The sequence below is a fragment of the Eurypyga helias genome, unplaced genomic scaffold (assembly GCF_000690775.1).
Source record: "Eurypyga helias isolate BGI_N326 unplaced genomic scaffold, ASM69077v1 scaffold24394, whole genome shotgun sequence".
In the NCBI taxonomy this organism is placed as follows: domain Eukaryota; kingdom Metazoa; phylum Chordata; class Aves; order Eurypygiformes; family Eurypygidae; genus Eurypyga; species Eurypyga helias.
In genome coordinates, this window is record NW_010248652.1 from 21203 (window position 1) to 36801 (window position 15599).

Consider the following 15599-nt stretch of genomic DNA (forward strand, 5'->3'; position numbering starts at 1 on the left):
TTCCTCTTCGCTTATGTCATAAAGGTGAGGTCAAGGAACAGAAGGATTGTATTCCCTTGTTACAGGAGATCTTGGTTTTGCTGCTTTCAGCAGTCAATCTCATTATCCTGTTTCAAACAATGTTCCTATGAAAGTAACTCCTAGATCCTTTTTGCATTCAGTTTTCTACTCACTGGTATCCTATAGCACTCCCTCTGAACAAAAGATCCATTTCCAGAAGTTTAGCAAGTGCTTTGATGATGGATGCAACAGAATCCTTCTCCCTTTGCCTCTGTGGCAGGGGGAATACATCCAAGGATCCATTGCATTTTACCAATCTTCTTTTAATTTTCAATTAATGCCACTCTTCTCTCCTGCTTCATGGGTTGCACTTTTGACAAGGTATTTTCTTTCTACTTCTCTCTCTTCATTTACCTTTCTTCTTTCCACAGTTTTGGGTTGCAAAATGTGTAATACTCTAGGCCATCGGGATAAATCTCTTATCATGATTCATTCCTTGTCAGCATAGCTTACAGTAATTTGTACCCATAGGTTTTCAAAAATTTAGGAAAAACATATCAAGGTCGATAAATCGATCCCGTACTCAAAAATAGATACAGTGACACACACAATATTCTGGCCTGTATTTGCCTTCTAGGCAATTCCAGTAGTCAATTTTGGAAATTCCTAAAATGTTCTTTATAAATATTTATTAAATAGCATTTTCTATTTAATTGCTCAACACTCTGTTGATGTATTTCAAGGTGGTTGTAACCCTACAGGAGAGTTTGGTGATCCCTTTGTCTTAGTCACCACCTTCTCTGAAATATGGAATACTGAAATTAAATCTGGAAAATTTGCTTGCAGAATTTATCACGCACACTTCATCTTTCACATTCCGATCCCTGGGGAGCTCTGTGTGCATGTCATTACAGTATCAGGTTTTTATCAGACTTCTGGTAGGTAGAGTCAGGTCCTTCAGACGACTGCCACAACTGAGTATTTATGGTGCCACCGTCTGTATGCCATGATGTTCGTTCTGAAAACACCATATTGTGGATTTGTCAGCCGCAGTGTTTAGTCTTTTTTCAGCTGTTTGGAGATTAGCAAATGCTACAAGTGGCAGCACAGTATTTTCAGGTGTAGTTTTTGACAAGTTCATTGGTAGAGATGTAGATGGGTTCATAGTTAATGCTGCTTTGCCTCCTGTAAAAGAGTAAACAAGGTGTCACTTTTTTCTAATGATTTGGAATGATTATTCCTATAAATAACGAGTATTCTGATAAATAACAATATTTTAAGAATACAGATACTTACAAAGAAAGATAAGTACAGACCATTTCTTAGTCTGAAGGCTGTGGTTACCCAAAATAAATATGTTTAATAATCTCTGTATGTTTTAAATCTTGTATTTGAGGTTTTCTCAGAAGTCATGTTTAAAGCTCTTAATGTAGAGAAAGTTGTGAAAGGGGTATTTTACAAGACCTGAAGGTATTCTTTGAACAGAGTTGAAAAAAAATGTTACTTGATAAATGACTCTTGAGCAGTAGTTTGTTGCTGCTGAAGGGGAATGTTTCACCCCCACCAGGTGTTTCCACCCTTCCCTTGTGCCAGCAGGAGTAAGGACTGATCTGGTTGGAAACTTAACAATATGAAAAAAAGATTGATCCAGCTGCCTACATGGCCACACAGATACTAATTAGTATCTGACAAGAAAGGAGGGGGTGAAAAAGGCTGGAACTCCCCCTTTTTGTATAAGTTTGGTTGGCTGAAATATAAAGCTGAATAGGGTGTTCTTAGTATTGTGCTCCCAAATAAAATCATTAGCCTTATTTTTTGGAAATAAAGATGTCCTTTTTCCTTTCTGTGTGATGGTTAAGGTGACAGAAGGAACATAAAGTCATGAATCTGAGCAGTAAAGCATCATTGAAACACTGATTTTTTTAGTAAAGAAGTGTATTTTAATGCTGTTTGCAGTGTTCCTCACGCATGATTGTTATGCGTGTGAAGTAGCCTGAAAAGTAAATAACAACAAAATGGTTTGGTTTTTAGCTGCAAGAGATTTTCAGGAAAAAAAATGAGAAGAGAGAAAGAAAAGGAGATGAAGAAAAACGTGCAATGCTGGTAAGTGAAATTAGAATAGTTGCAGCTGGCAGTTGATTTGGTTCCTTTGATGTAGGACAAAATTGTGCATGTGTATATATTTCACTAATCACTGTCCATTTTTTTAAACAATAAATTCATTTAATTGAAATAATATGTATAACTATATAAAGAAGAAAATGTTTAGCTTAAACTGCAGTTATTGAAAAAATATACTTCAATTATCTATAGGAAAGAAAAATCAGTGTTTATATATTGTATTGCATGTTATGACAGTAGCATTGATTCCATTTGAAATCTATAAATGTAGGAAGAGTGAATAGTAATGACCCAGTGTTATTGTCTGTAAGAGTGAGAGATCTCTGCAGCAAGACCAAACTGTACTCCTGCTCTCGTAACTGGTGGAAACTGTTCATGGAAACATACTGATCCTGATGCTTGTTATTAACACAGAAATTTTTAAATGGCTGATTTTAATGAAGTTAGATTTTATATTAAAATTTAATTTTTTTACTAAATACTGTTTGACCAATGCAAAATTATTTTAGTTGTTTATGTTATGTGAATAGATTTTTGTGGAATATTAAATGCTCACTCTTATTAAATACCAAATTTGGATTTCATATGTGCCCAAGAAAGGTAAGTCTGAAACAGACAAGTCTGTGGTGGTTTGTCTGGAGGATGGCAGTGGTAGCAGGAATTTACTGTTGGACAAGTCAAAATTAGGGATAAGTCTCTGTCAAGCCCACAGCAGAAAAACACATGTGCAGTTGCTATTTGTATATTTATGGCAAAAAATTCCGTAAGATAAGAAACATTTTTACATATATGCAATGCTTCTCATAGTGCCCACTATCCTTTTGGGACCACAGATGCTTGATATCAGATCTTGATCTTTGTTCCTGAAACCACAGGAAGTTTGAATTTCAAGAATCAATACTTTACAAGCCTTCCCTGAGCATAAAAAGGATCTTTTCTGCTGCTCCAGAGAGTCCTGTCCTTCTCAACTTTCCAAAACTGTAGGTCACTTGTTGAATCTCTCACACACAGTTTATTCTGAACAAAGGAAACGTACACCCAAAAGAAGAGCTTTTGGAAAAAAGTAAAGATTATGAAATGGAACATTTCTGCTGGGCATAATCTCTGCAACTCTGTACTTCTCTTTTGAAAATGTAAAGAATGAGATTGAAAATAAACCATTTTTTCTTCATTGTCATTTTAAAAACAAACACAAAAAATCTAATAATATATAAAATTTACTTATCTTAACCTATTCTGTTGTCTTTTTTTTTTTTTTTTCCTTCTTTTGGCTTCATTCTGACATGTGATACTTGGCTTGGCCTGTTTTTTGCTGTATGTCAGCGTCTTCAACTTTATGGATATCATACTCCTACTAACAGTGTATGTACTCTAATTATTTTCAATTTATGCAGTCTTCACCGGTGAGGTGAAATAATGTGCTATAAGAAAATTTACTGTTTCTTGTATCTTTTTTGTCAAGTAAATGACTTCTGCTAGTCAGTAAGGATGTGATGGATCTTTACTTGCATCAGAGGTTGTGCCTGCTTGTTGCATGTATTCTGAAAGAGGCAAGCCTCCAGGAGGAAAGGTTGCTGTCTCTGTGTACATAAAATGAAGGAAACAATATTTTTAAGGGAAAGGACAAAGTATATCTTCAGAAATTATAGACTTGGTTTTAATTAATGTATGTAAATTAAGTCATCCTGCATGAGGCATATGATCCAGGTCTGTCTTGTCTCCGTGTGTATCATGTGAAGTAATAGTTAGGCAAATAAAAAGAAACCAGAAGAGAGCTTTTATGGTTTTGTGCTTCACTTACAGAATAAACAAGTAAGAAATTTCAGTGCTGAACTAGAATAAGTTTTTAGAGAAAATAGTCCCTGTATTACGTAGGTGATGGTAAAAATACATTCAATCATTTATTGAGGGGTGGGAGAGAGAAGCAGCAAGAGAGAGATCATCTGGGTTTTTTAAGGTCTTCACCCTCCCCTGATTAGTTTTTGGATCACAGCAGAAGTAAAACTGTTGGGAAAAAGGTTTGATATGATGTTAATATAAAAGAATGAAGCATTTTTCGGTATGATTATTGTGGTTTTCAAAGTGAGGGGAGGGAACCTAGGAGAATTAGTGATATTACAGTTTTAAAGTCTATTTCCGTATATAATCCTTCACAGGAAGGCACAGATTCATTTCCTGTGGAGCTGGCACATACAGTTTGGGGGGTATGGAGGAAGGAAGTCTGTTGAATGAAAAGGTGCCGTGGCACGCTGTAGGTGCTGCAGTTTTGGGACGGGAATGTAGTGGGAGATGTGAGGCCTTACACCTCAGTGGATTTTAGATCAGGCTTTAGTGCAGTGCAAGGGGCTGCCGTACAGGGGTTGCCATATTCCTCTGCTGCCTCCTGGTTTAAACCGAAGCCAAACTAGTAAGGCTTTCCTCCACATACAGTAGCTTTCAGGTTTAGTAAAAAAATCTCCTTCTGGTCCCCTCCAGCCGCATCCTAAGTCTGTACCAAGATCATGCCCACGTGTGCACCATCTTTTCCTGCCCTTCTACAACCTGAATGGAGGTCTCCACGCAAAGGAGACTCAGATGTACAGGAATTCACAGTATCCAGCAGATGCCCCAACCCCAGAATATTGATACTTTTCATTTCTATTTCTCCTACTGAAACAAGAATGATAGCAACCTTTTCAGTTTCCCTTGATGTCCTAGGGAGTTGAAGATACTCAAGACCAAGGAGCCCTGAAATGTCTGGGATAGCCCAAAGTGCTATGTGGGGCCCTTTTCCTCACTTCATCATTCCAAACAGTTCTAATTTTTTGGGAAGCGTTAAGGTCTATAAGCCATCGGGTGCATACAAGTGAAGTTCTAAATAGGTGAAATATTTTTGTCTTCTCATTTGCGTAGGTTAATTCTCTCAAGTCATGTTCTGGAGCATACTGCAGTTGTGTGTTAAGACTGCTTCAGCATGTATTGCATGAGTGCCCTTACTAGCCAAATGCCAAGCGGAACATGGTAATTACAATGAGATGCGTGTAAGGAAAATAAAATGTGCATGCCCAGAAATACAAATTCCATTAGCTAAAGTAAATCTCCAGTAACAGAACAAATTCAGTAAATACTTAGAATAGCTATATTACATTATTTGGTAGATAAAGGGTTGAGATGGTGTTTATACACGTGACCCAGTAAATAACAAAGGGGTAGGTAAATGTAAGAGGGAAACTGAAGCCTTAAGGACCTAATCCTGTATGCACTGAAGTAAACCAATATCTTTGTGTTTAGCAGTTCAGGACTGAGTGGAATTACATATATGAGAATACTGTGGCCACAGTGGAGGAACTCTTACTCCGAAATAAAAGAAAGATAAAACCAGAATTTTTCAAAACTGAAACAGAGTTAGGATATACTTTAAGCAAGGGTATAATTCCTGGTAGTTTGTCATGCTTCTTTAGTGACAGTTTACAGAAAGAGCTGAGTTGAACTGGTTAGGCAAGAAAGTCCATAATAGAACTTGTAGAAGCGGTACACAGGTTGAAAAAAGTTTTAAATTATTTAACATATTTCCTTCCAGCAAATATATTGTAGTGCTCTGCAGCCAGACACACTGCATATTTAATGTCTTCATGCATTTTTATCTTTTTTTTTAAAGTTACATACTGACTTACTGCTGAAATATTTTTTCTCTAGTACAAAGAGCATCATTTGTATACAGTGTCAATTTACATAATCATTGATATACAGAGACATTTTTATAAATATGTAAAATATAGTTGAAGTAAACTAATACAAGATGGCCCCATTACATTGAGAAGAGCCCTTCTTCACTCATGCAACTGTGTATCCCTGCTGGATGTACTGTTAGCATGTTGGAAGACCTGTTACCTGAGGAGATACTGTGCTACAGAACATTAAGGGAAAATAGAATAATAGAATTCTTACTATATTTCAACTGTTTGAAGAATTAAATTTATGTTTCTATGATTGACATAATGTGGAGTACATAGAGATAATAAACCTTCAACTCTGTGCAATGTTCTTTATGATAACAATACAGATTTACACATTGTACAACAGTCACATCAGTGTAAATCTAAGAATAGGACAGGCTGACTCAAAAAAAAAAAAAGTTTTGATTTGTAGTTAGAAGACTAAATGCATTGTGTCCGTCTTGCATGCCCAGATGGACGTAAGCGAGAAGCCCTGAACATAGACAAGTAGACGACCTTGTTTACATTGACTTCTGGAGGGAAATAGGAAAATTCATTCAGTTGCAATAACCCTAACCGAGTTCAGATAGCCACCTGCTCTCTTTAGCATCACCTCTCCTAGATTCTTGGGGGTGTGGGGTGGAGGAAGAAATGTATTTGGTAGATCTTCCAAGACTAATTGCAACATAAAGGAAGTCCTGTTTTAATAAGGGAGGATTTTTCAGGCTTCCAAATATGAAACATTTCAGAGGAAAAAGGTAAGCTGGAGGGATTTTGGGGAGATTACACACTTACTTGCTATTTAAACACGGTAAGTTTGATCATCAGATGTGCATAGCGTTCTCTTGATAAGTATGTTACAGTTGGAGTTGGACTTACTAGGCTTTTTTTTTTGCCTTTATTGTTGGAAGGATGTCATTCTGATTATTGGATGAAATTAATTTTATATAACAAAATGGATGGTAGCATTTCTATTTTGACCACTGGGAAAACAAATTTCATATAATAAAAATATAAATTAATGGGTTTTGGCAAAATGTTGGGAAAAATAACAGCAAAATGCTGAGTTTAGAGGACATTTTCACATGTAGTTTTAATATATATTTTCTCTAAATTATTTTTATTGGGAAAGTGGAGTCTGGTGATACTTTTGGCACAGCCAAGTTACGACTAATAAGCAAATAACTGTAATATACTAATGGTCCTTTGATTTACAAAGTGTCATGTAATTGGGTAGAAATTTCTCTGTGTAGAGCCATGCTTTTGAAGAACAGTTGGAAAAGATTTTGAAGTCTGTAAGCATATGTTTTATTGTTCTTTGGTTTTCAAACAATTGTGCTTCTTGAAACTTCTGCAGGTTCTTAAAACAGAAGGAGAGGACCTTGTCCCCAGAAGCTATTGGGATACTTTGAGGCGTAGCACAAGCCAAGCACTCTTTTCGGACCTTGCGGAGGTATAAGCCAACCTCTGTCTCTGGTCCATAAACAGACTACTATTTTCATTTATTTCTGTTCTGTTTCTTTTCCTGTTTTATGCACTTTGTTTCTTTTCTTCCTTTTATTTATTGGTTTTTTAAACCCAGAAGTTCTCAGATGAAATTGATTTGGTACCATGCAGTGCGATAATTCAGAGTTGTCATTTCCAAGTATAAGCTACATTTTGAAAGAGTTAAAAGATTGAGTCCTCTTCAGTCCTTACTGTAAAAAAAAAACGTTTTCTGACACTAGCAGTGACAGTATTTCACAGTTAGAGAAATAAGTCAGGAAACATTTGTCATTTAGACTTCGTCCAGTGATGGGACAATTTTAATGCGAGTTGCAGCCCTTTAAGCTTTTAATGTTTAGGTCCTTAATGTGCTTTTTCTGTATGTTACCAAAGCTTATCTTCACAAAAACAGTATCACGCAAAGATTGGTTTAATTGTTCAGTTGAACTGGAAATGTTTTAAGGTAACGACAGCAGTCTGTGAGTATTTCACAATCCTTACGGAGGACTAGCAGTATCACTGTGCTGTCAAATTAATTTCCATAGTTGTTTAGATTCTAATCAGATTCTTGTTTCATGATACACTTGCAGCTAATTGGGTAAGATATTTCTTAGTACTGAACATTTAAGAGGGTTCGAAAACTAGATCATTAAGGCCTTTCTGTGCCCCATACAGTGAGGGTGATTGCTCTGCTCTCTGGTGGTATTAAAGGATACACAGCAACTCCCCACTGACTCTCTGGTCTCAATTCCCATGCTTCATAAGCAGGATCATAATGAGAAAAGAACATGGAACTGAAACGGACCTGAAGGGTAAAACAATCTTCTTCTTTGCTTCATAAGCAATGTGTGCTCCATATTAAAAGTAATTAGTGTTTTGTCCCTGCTGTTCCTCTGCAGAAGCTATTGAATAACCTGAGAACTTGGACTTTTTCTAATTTCCAGGCTAAATTTACTCATAGTCCCTTTATACCAGTGTGGTGTCCCTTAATTTTCATAGGCTTTTTCTTCCTTAGTGTTAATCTTTTTGCTCATGGCTGCATTTATAAATGCAGTCATCGCCCATAGTTTTAATTACCATAGGCTAAACAAAACAAGGTCTTTGATTTTTCTCTTAAGGTAGAACCTGCATTTCCCAAGTATCAAACAGGTCTTCTCAGTACCTCTCTCGGCTTGAGTTCATTTGCCTAGGGACAGAAGTAAGGATTAGGCCAATATTTATAGCAATATTCTTAATAATCATGCGTTCATAGTAATCTTGCAACAGAGCAGTATACCCAGCCTTTCTTTCCTTGTTTCTAAACTGAAGAGCTCCTGAGCTGTTAGTCCACTTGTTAGACCTTGTTTATTGCACCAAATTTTTTTAAAACCTAGAACATCAGTGTTCCCGTCTAGCCAGCTACGGGAGACTCAGAGGGGAGAGACAGTACCTCTCATTGCAGTGACTATTTGAGGAGCTTGGGCACTGAGCTGTCTGAATGAACTGCTGTCTTCACCTGCAGTTAGTTGGCATGAATTCAGTCCCAAGGATAGATAGACTTAAGCTTGTTGATTTCTACATGCCTTTAATTTGAAGAGAGAAGATTTTTTACGACTGATGCCTTCAGCCCGGTGTCTGTAACCTACAGTTTAATTGAAGCTAAACAGCAGCTGTATTAAATATTGATTTAAATTGTCTGTAAAACGTATAAAAAGTCTCTCTGCTCACTTCTAATTCATTTTATGATAAAAAAACCCTCTATACCCTTCATCTGCTCCACTGAGAATTTCCCACTTCTCACCATAATCATTTTTATCTCACTTGGCTTAAGTTTGAGCCGGCTGGCTTTCATCTGTGCGCTTATCTCTCCCAGATAGTCTCACATCTGAATGATGTTGTAGCCACTGTACTAAGAAAGTGGCATAAAGCTTGGTGACACTGGAGTCTGTGTTGTTTTGTAGCCTTTTGAGAAGGCCTTGTGTAAGTTGAAAAGGAGAGTAAATAAGGTTCGTTGTTATGAGAATCAACTTACAAGGTCTCTTTGGGGGGAAAAGAAGTTATTCATCACAGCCAGTTTCTTTCTAGGACAGTTTACAGTATTGTTTCTGCTATTCCTTATTTAAAGCTGCTACACCATCCTTTTGGAATATTTACCACTGAGTTCAATTTGTGGGTTTATTCTTAAATTACTAAATGAAACAGGAGATCGGTAGGGTTGTTATCACTATTGAAAAACCAAGGACTTGCAGTAAGAGGCTCTTACTAACCCAAAGCATAATATACATCATTTTCAGAATGCGTTGCTGCAAGTGGACCATCACTCATGAGTTTAACTTTTACTCAACCTTCTTTAATAAAAAGCTTAAAATTAATGTTGCAGAATATTTAAAAAAAAAAAAAACATATTTACTGCTCTTCAGGTTAGGAAATCGAGAGGAAAGATGTTGCCATTGCACAGCAAGCCACTAATGTGATGAAACACTTGTCTCTCCTACTTGTCTCTTTACCTGTATTTGTACTGCAGTTAGTGTAAAAGTAAAGAGAATTTGTAAGACTTCAAAATAAAGTCTCATATTTGTATATATGGAAACAGGTGTCGTCATTGCATTCTCGCTGATCTAAACCACAAAATTCATTTTATTATGAACAATAAATAATAGCTTTAAATTATTAAGGCCTTTGTTTTTACCCCTTAAGAGACAGAATTTATATAACGATCTCCCTGCAGGAGCAGCACAGGAGTGGTTTTCAGTTGCCTGCAGTTCTGCAGAGAAGCATGCTGGGTTGAGTTTCTGGGGTGAGGTTTTTGTTTAGGAGTTTTTCATTTAGTCGGGCTGACCAAATGGGAATTGTGAAAAGACTTACAGATTGTATTTTTTTAAATGGTTCTTTAGATATGGATGAATGCAACCTAAGTCTAAGGTTTTGAAATGTTTTTGCAAGATGAAAGGCTGTAATTTAACATTTGATATCTTTTCAGTGTACTTGAGGGAAATTGTTTGAATGTGCTTAGGGATTTAATTGCTTAAAAGACATAAGAAATCAGGGTATCTGCATTTCAGTATATTGTGTCCCGTAGTCGAGGGCAACAATATTAAAAGACAAATAGTGATTACTTTTCTGAATTAGTTTGCTCACTCGAAGAGAAGAGCTGTCTTAATTGAAGGACATGAAATATCTCCCTACCTATGTATACGCTATGTCGTCTTATTTCTCCCTGGAGAAGAATATGAGAATAAAGAGGAAGCTAGAGGACATGAAATACAATCTTGAGAATTCTAAGCTGATTATACTGAAGTACAGAAAAGACTCTGTCATTACTTTGGTTCTTGGATGTTGAAAGGAAAGGTTTTGTGTTGTTACTGCCTCACGTTTTTCCTTGTTGTTGATACATAAATACTCTTAGTGGATATTGCATTTTACATTTTTTTCCAATCAATATGTAAATTTAAAAATACAGGCTATTTCAGAGAATGTAGATATTAAATGGTTTTTCATGGTATGTGATGTTCAACTACTGCAAACTGTTCAAAAGTTCTTCATAGTTTCTTCATTTAGAGTTTCTCCATCTGTTACAATTTTATAGCCTCTTCAGTTAGGAAATAAAGTCAGACTTAAAGGACTCTGAGTGCAGCTTGCAGGTGTGAGTATGCAGGTCTTTATAGATCTGCATAAACAGTTTTCTGTACTTACAGTAAATCCCACAGGTTTATAATCTATCATTATGGAGATAAACTAGTACTGTTACATCTTCCACATACTCACTAGGTTTCTATACTGTGTTCCTGCTTTAACGATAGAGTTAGCAGGCACACTTCCACAAAAAGACGGTGGTGTTGATGGGTGGTAGCTTGCCTAGGAGGAGTGGAGACTACTGGCTCCCGCTCTATGCTTTTTGCTAGATCTTGCCTTTTAAGAAAAATGAGAGCTCAGGCAGAAGGTTCTCCCTAGGCAGGTGCATCAAGGAGACTAAATATATTACATTTTGAATCTTAAATGTTGACAGATGCATCTTAATGCCGGAAGGACTTTGCCATGGTAGAATACTATGGCTCATTTAAGAGCCTTCTGTTAGTGAATTATTTTTTTAGCTCTTTGGTATATCAAGACTTTTTTGTCAAAGGAAAAATCAAAGCACATACGTGACTGTTAAGGGCAATGAATATGTAGTAAAAAAGTGGAATGTTGCACAGTGACTCTACACAGGTGATAGTTACTTCTGTTTATATGTGTGTCTTCCTATTTATAACTCTTGTTGTTAGAAAAGGTTTTAGTTTTAGTATTAAAAAGTAATAAGTACATGTTCAAAAAAGTATTAGTACATGTTCAAAGATTCCTGTTTACAGAGATCATGTACTGGGTAGGTGAGGAACATTCTTAGGAGAATGAGTCTAAATATTACTTCATTATTTCAAAATTTCTTACAAGTTTGTTGTTTAAAATAGATTTGGGCAATAATATTTAAGCTGTAGGCACCTGCTACTTATAGAAAAGACTCCTATGAAGTACACCTGACTGATGCAGCTGGTTTTGGAATACAAATACAAAAATATGAAGCAACTTCCTTGAATTTCTTTGTAGTTGCATAGTAGAAAGGAAAGGAGATTGTATACAAAGGGAGTCTTTTTATGATTTACCTCAACTGACTCAACATTTTTTTTTTTCCTCAAGAGTTTCTGGTTTTATTTTTCATGTTTTCCCCCTTCATTACAGCTTCCTTTATATTATATTGTTGTTTTACGTGTTTTCTACTAAATGCAGTTAACAGCCTAATGCTATTTTGCATGAAAGTAGCATGACTAAATTAATTTGTTTTTAATACTAAAATCTTTTTTTAAGGCTGAACAGAAAACACAAACTCTTTTAATAGATAGTTCTATTGTGATGATTCTCAGATTATACTCTGTAACTGATCCATTCGTGGCCTTTAATTTTTTTTATTCTGATATTTAAGCGTGCTGATGATATTTCAAGCTCACTGTCAGATACCACATTGCTTGTACACTTTTTTGGCAAGAAAGGAAAAGCTGAACTGAACTTTGAAGATTTTTATAGGTAAGTCTCAACATTAATAATTCCTTGTAAAAAAATACTTGCATGCTTGTTCTAATTAACGTGTGTTATGTTACTATCCACATAGTCTATGTAGACATGTATATAAAGTTTATGTTCCCTTTGTGTGTGTGATATATACAAAAACCAAAATAAAGCAATAAGTAGACCAACCATAAAAAGTCCTGTATTAATTCCGCTGCATTTGCAAATTTGGTAGCACTTGGGGGCATAGTTGGTTTGGGGTAGAGGGCTTGTACCCCAACCTCGTCCTTATGTAGGAATTTTTTTCTTGGGTTTGGATTATATTTATTTGCCAGAGGTTTAAGAAAAACTTTGCGTCTCTGCTCTTTGGGACATATTTAAAGGTTTTTCTGAGGATACTGTGTGAGCATCTTAGAACAGGCTTCTTCTGGGAAAAAATGTAAACACAGTGGAAGCTATTGGCTTTATTATTATGCTAGTTAAAATAGTATTTAAAAATATAGGGAGACTGCCATAAAACTCTTTCTGTGTGACTGAAAGAGATGTGTTTGGTTATTGTTTCCTCAGTAAATGCTCCCATTGCCTATTGCCCTTCTCCTTAACTCTCAGCTGTGTGTTCTTATCAATCAGACATTTGCAAAATATTCTGCCTTAAAATTATGTCACGAAAAATCTTCAGTATTGCACATAATATAAAAACAGTGTCATCAAATGGAATCATGATGTGAGTTCAAAACAAAAGCCAGAAAAGAAGGTACTTTTTCAAAAGGCATCTAGTTAAAATGTCTGTCTATTGCTGTAAGATGTTGTGAATGCTGAAGAGGTCACAGCGTAGGAGACGCATTCATGAAGGAGGGATCCATCAAGTTTTATTCAACGCTGCTTTACCAGCTCAAAAAATCATTAAACTGTGGATTGACGAGGGAAATACTATTGTATGTTTACCTTGCGCTTATGCTTTAGATTACACTTTAGATTTTACGCTTACGTCCTTTAGATTTGAGCTCCTCAGAGTTCTTACAAGTCAAGTTGTGTATCAGGAAGGAGTGTTTCAGGCAATGTCTACAGGAGGGAACTCTTGGGAACCTGTAACAGGGAAGTGTTACCGGTTACGGTTGACCACCAGATGAACATGAGCTCCCAGGGCAGTCCTGGGACCAGAGAGCTAATTTCATCCTTGGCTGTATAAGTAAGACATTAAGTAGAGTTAGGGAACTTGGATTTCCATTTTATATATAGCTGGGTTTATACTTTATCCAGTTTTGGTGTCCAGAATTTACTAAATATGTTGTTAATTTGGGAAGAGTTTACATAACTATCATAAGAATAGTAAAGTATTTTTAAAAAGTTTAATAACTATATGGGGAGTAAATTTTGGGAATTCATTTAGCACCATGATGGAATTTTCAGTCTGTCATGTAGAAATAAAGATCAGTGACCCACTGAAGAAGAAAATTAAGCACACACAAACCAGAAGTAAACTGGAAATGTATTAAGTCACTTTTACTAAGACACTTGATCTTTGAATTACAGTTGTTGTATTGATTAGAAAATATGTCAACACAGGTAAGGGACTTACCAAATTTACCATCAGTCCTATGAAAAGGGAACTGATTTGTGTAATGGTATTTGGCTTTATATGCTGCAAGGCTTTTAAGGACATGAATAGTAGAAATGTAAAATCTTACTATTTCTTCGTGTTTGTGTTTTAGATTTATGGATAACCTACAAACTGAGGTTCTAGAGATAGAATTCCTTTCCTACTCTAATGGAATGAACACCATCAGCGAGGAAGACTTTGCCCATATTCTTTTGAGGTATACAAACGTGGAAAATACATCAAGTTACTTGGAGAACATGCGCTGCAGGATTCCTGAAGAAAAGGTAATCATTATTTAGGTAGGACAGCAGTGGGCCACAGCAGCCAGTCCCAGTGTCATCAAAATGAAACCACAACCTTGTTGGACGGAGTGAGATTCTGTCACTAAATTAATTAGTGCCAGGATTTTATTCTGATCATAAGCTGCGTGTCTCGTTTTTCATATTACCTGCTGAATAAAAAGTAGAAAAGTAAATAGCACAGAATCATGTTCCACAGGATTTAACCAGTAGTATTTTTTCAGTTTAGATAACAAAGCTTTGTTTTACATGGAAATTCAGTTTAAACAGCAAAACCCATAAGATTTCAACAATGTTCTAGCAATGAAGCATTAAAAACCCAACTTCTTTCTTCTCTTGCGCTGCCACTGGAATAGCACCTCTTCAGAAATAACATCGACACCCTTTATCTCCGTATTTTATAGTCTTAATAAAGGATCATCATTATTGGTGGGTATGTGGTTCTTATTAATGGCTGAAGAGATAGAAAAGATAATAAAAACAGTAAGGGCCATGAGGTAGATAGTCCTTTATTTGTTTAACTGCAGATGCGTTGTCGGAAGTGTATCTGAGAGAAATATAGTGGCAGCTGTGCATCGATGGTCATCGATAGGATAATCTTAAACGTAGATGTTTTGGATACACTCCTTTTGTTTGTGTTTACAGAAGGAGAACACATTAATCTGTCCTAAAAACCCAGCTCTTTAAACAGCTATATATTTTTGCAGTATTGATAGCAGAGCTTGTGAAGAAAAGTAAGAAATTGGTTTGTACAGTTTTTTGGTTTTCTTTATTTAAGAAATTACATTGTAGTTTCAGTCTACAGAGTAAGATCAGTCAGCTGACCTGATAGAAAACACTCCAAAAATGAACAGTTTTCTGTTCAAATACTGGGATTATCTGATTCTCCCTGTGGTTGTGCAGCAGTTAGATCCACTGGGAGAGAAATACTTCTGGGGAGTGGAAAGGGAAAGCAGGGCTGTCTCTTTTGCACTAGATTAGGTGTAAGATGAAGCGTTGCGATTGGGATCAGAGTTTCTGCTCACTGACCCTGTTGGAGTTCCTGTTCTGGTTACTGAGCCGCTCCGTTCTAAAGATCTGTGTGGCTTTCAGTATTCAATCCAAGAGAAATGGTACAAAGCTCTTTTTGCATGGTTCCCAGATGTTTTTTGTTTAGGGTGAAATGTATATAGAAGTTTGAAAAAAAAATCGCTTTGGGGCTTGTATAACAACGCTACGAGTATCGCTTGGGTAACTGAAAAATAGTGACAATTGTAGGTACAGAGAAATACTTCTTGACATGGCAACGGTGAAGTTTATTGAGTAAATATGAATACAGACACTTTCTTTTAAACACAAGGAAGTATTCTTTGAAGTTCATCTCTAAGTCTTCAATGCACTCTT

At 36.2% G+C, this 15599-nt stretch overlaps 1 protein-coding gene across 1 annotated transcript in view; it reads left to right on the forward strand.

Annotated features, from left to right (window-relative positions):
• MICU3 (mitochondrial calcium uptake family, member 3) overlaps positions 1–15599 on the forward strand; it is a gene marked incomplete at its 5' end in the record, with an annotated part of 41753 nt that overhangs the window by 13731 nt on the left and 12423 nt on the right. The window contains 5 exons of the mRNA XM_010151140.1: positions 2032–2103; positions 3445–3483; positions 7174–7269; positions 12235–12335; positions 14030–14201. Of these exons, the coding sequence (XP_010149442.1) occupies positions 2032–2103; positions 3445–3483; positions 7174–7269; positions 12235–12335; positions 14030–14201 (480 nt within the window). The remainder of the gene's footprint in view (positions 1–2031; positions 2104–3444; positions 3484–7173; positions 7270–12234; positions 12336–14029; positions 14202–15599) is intronic.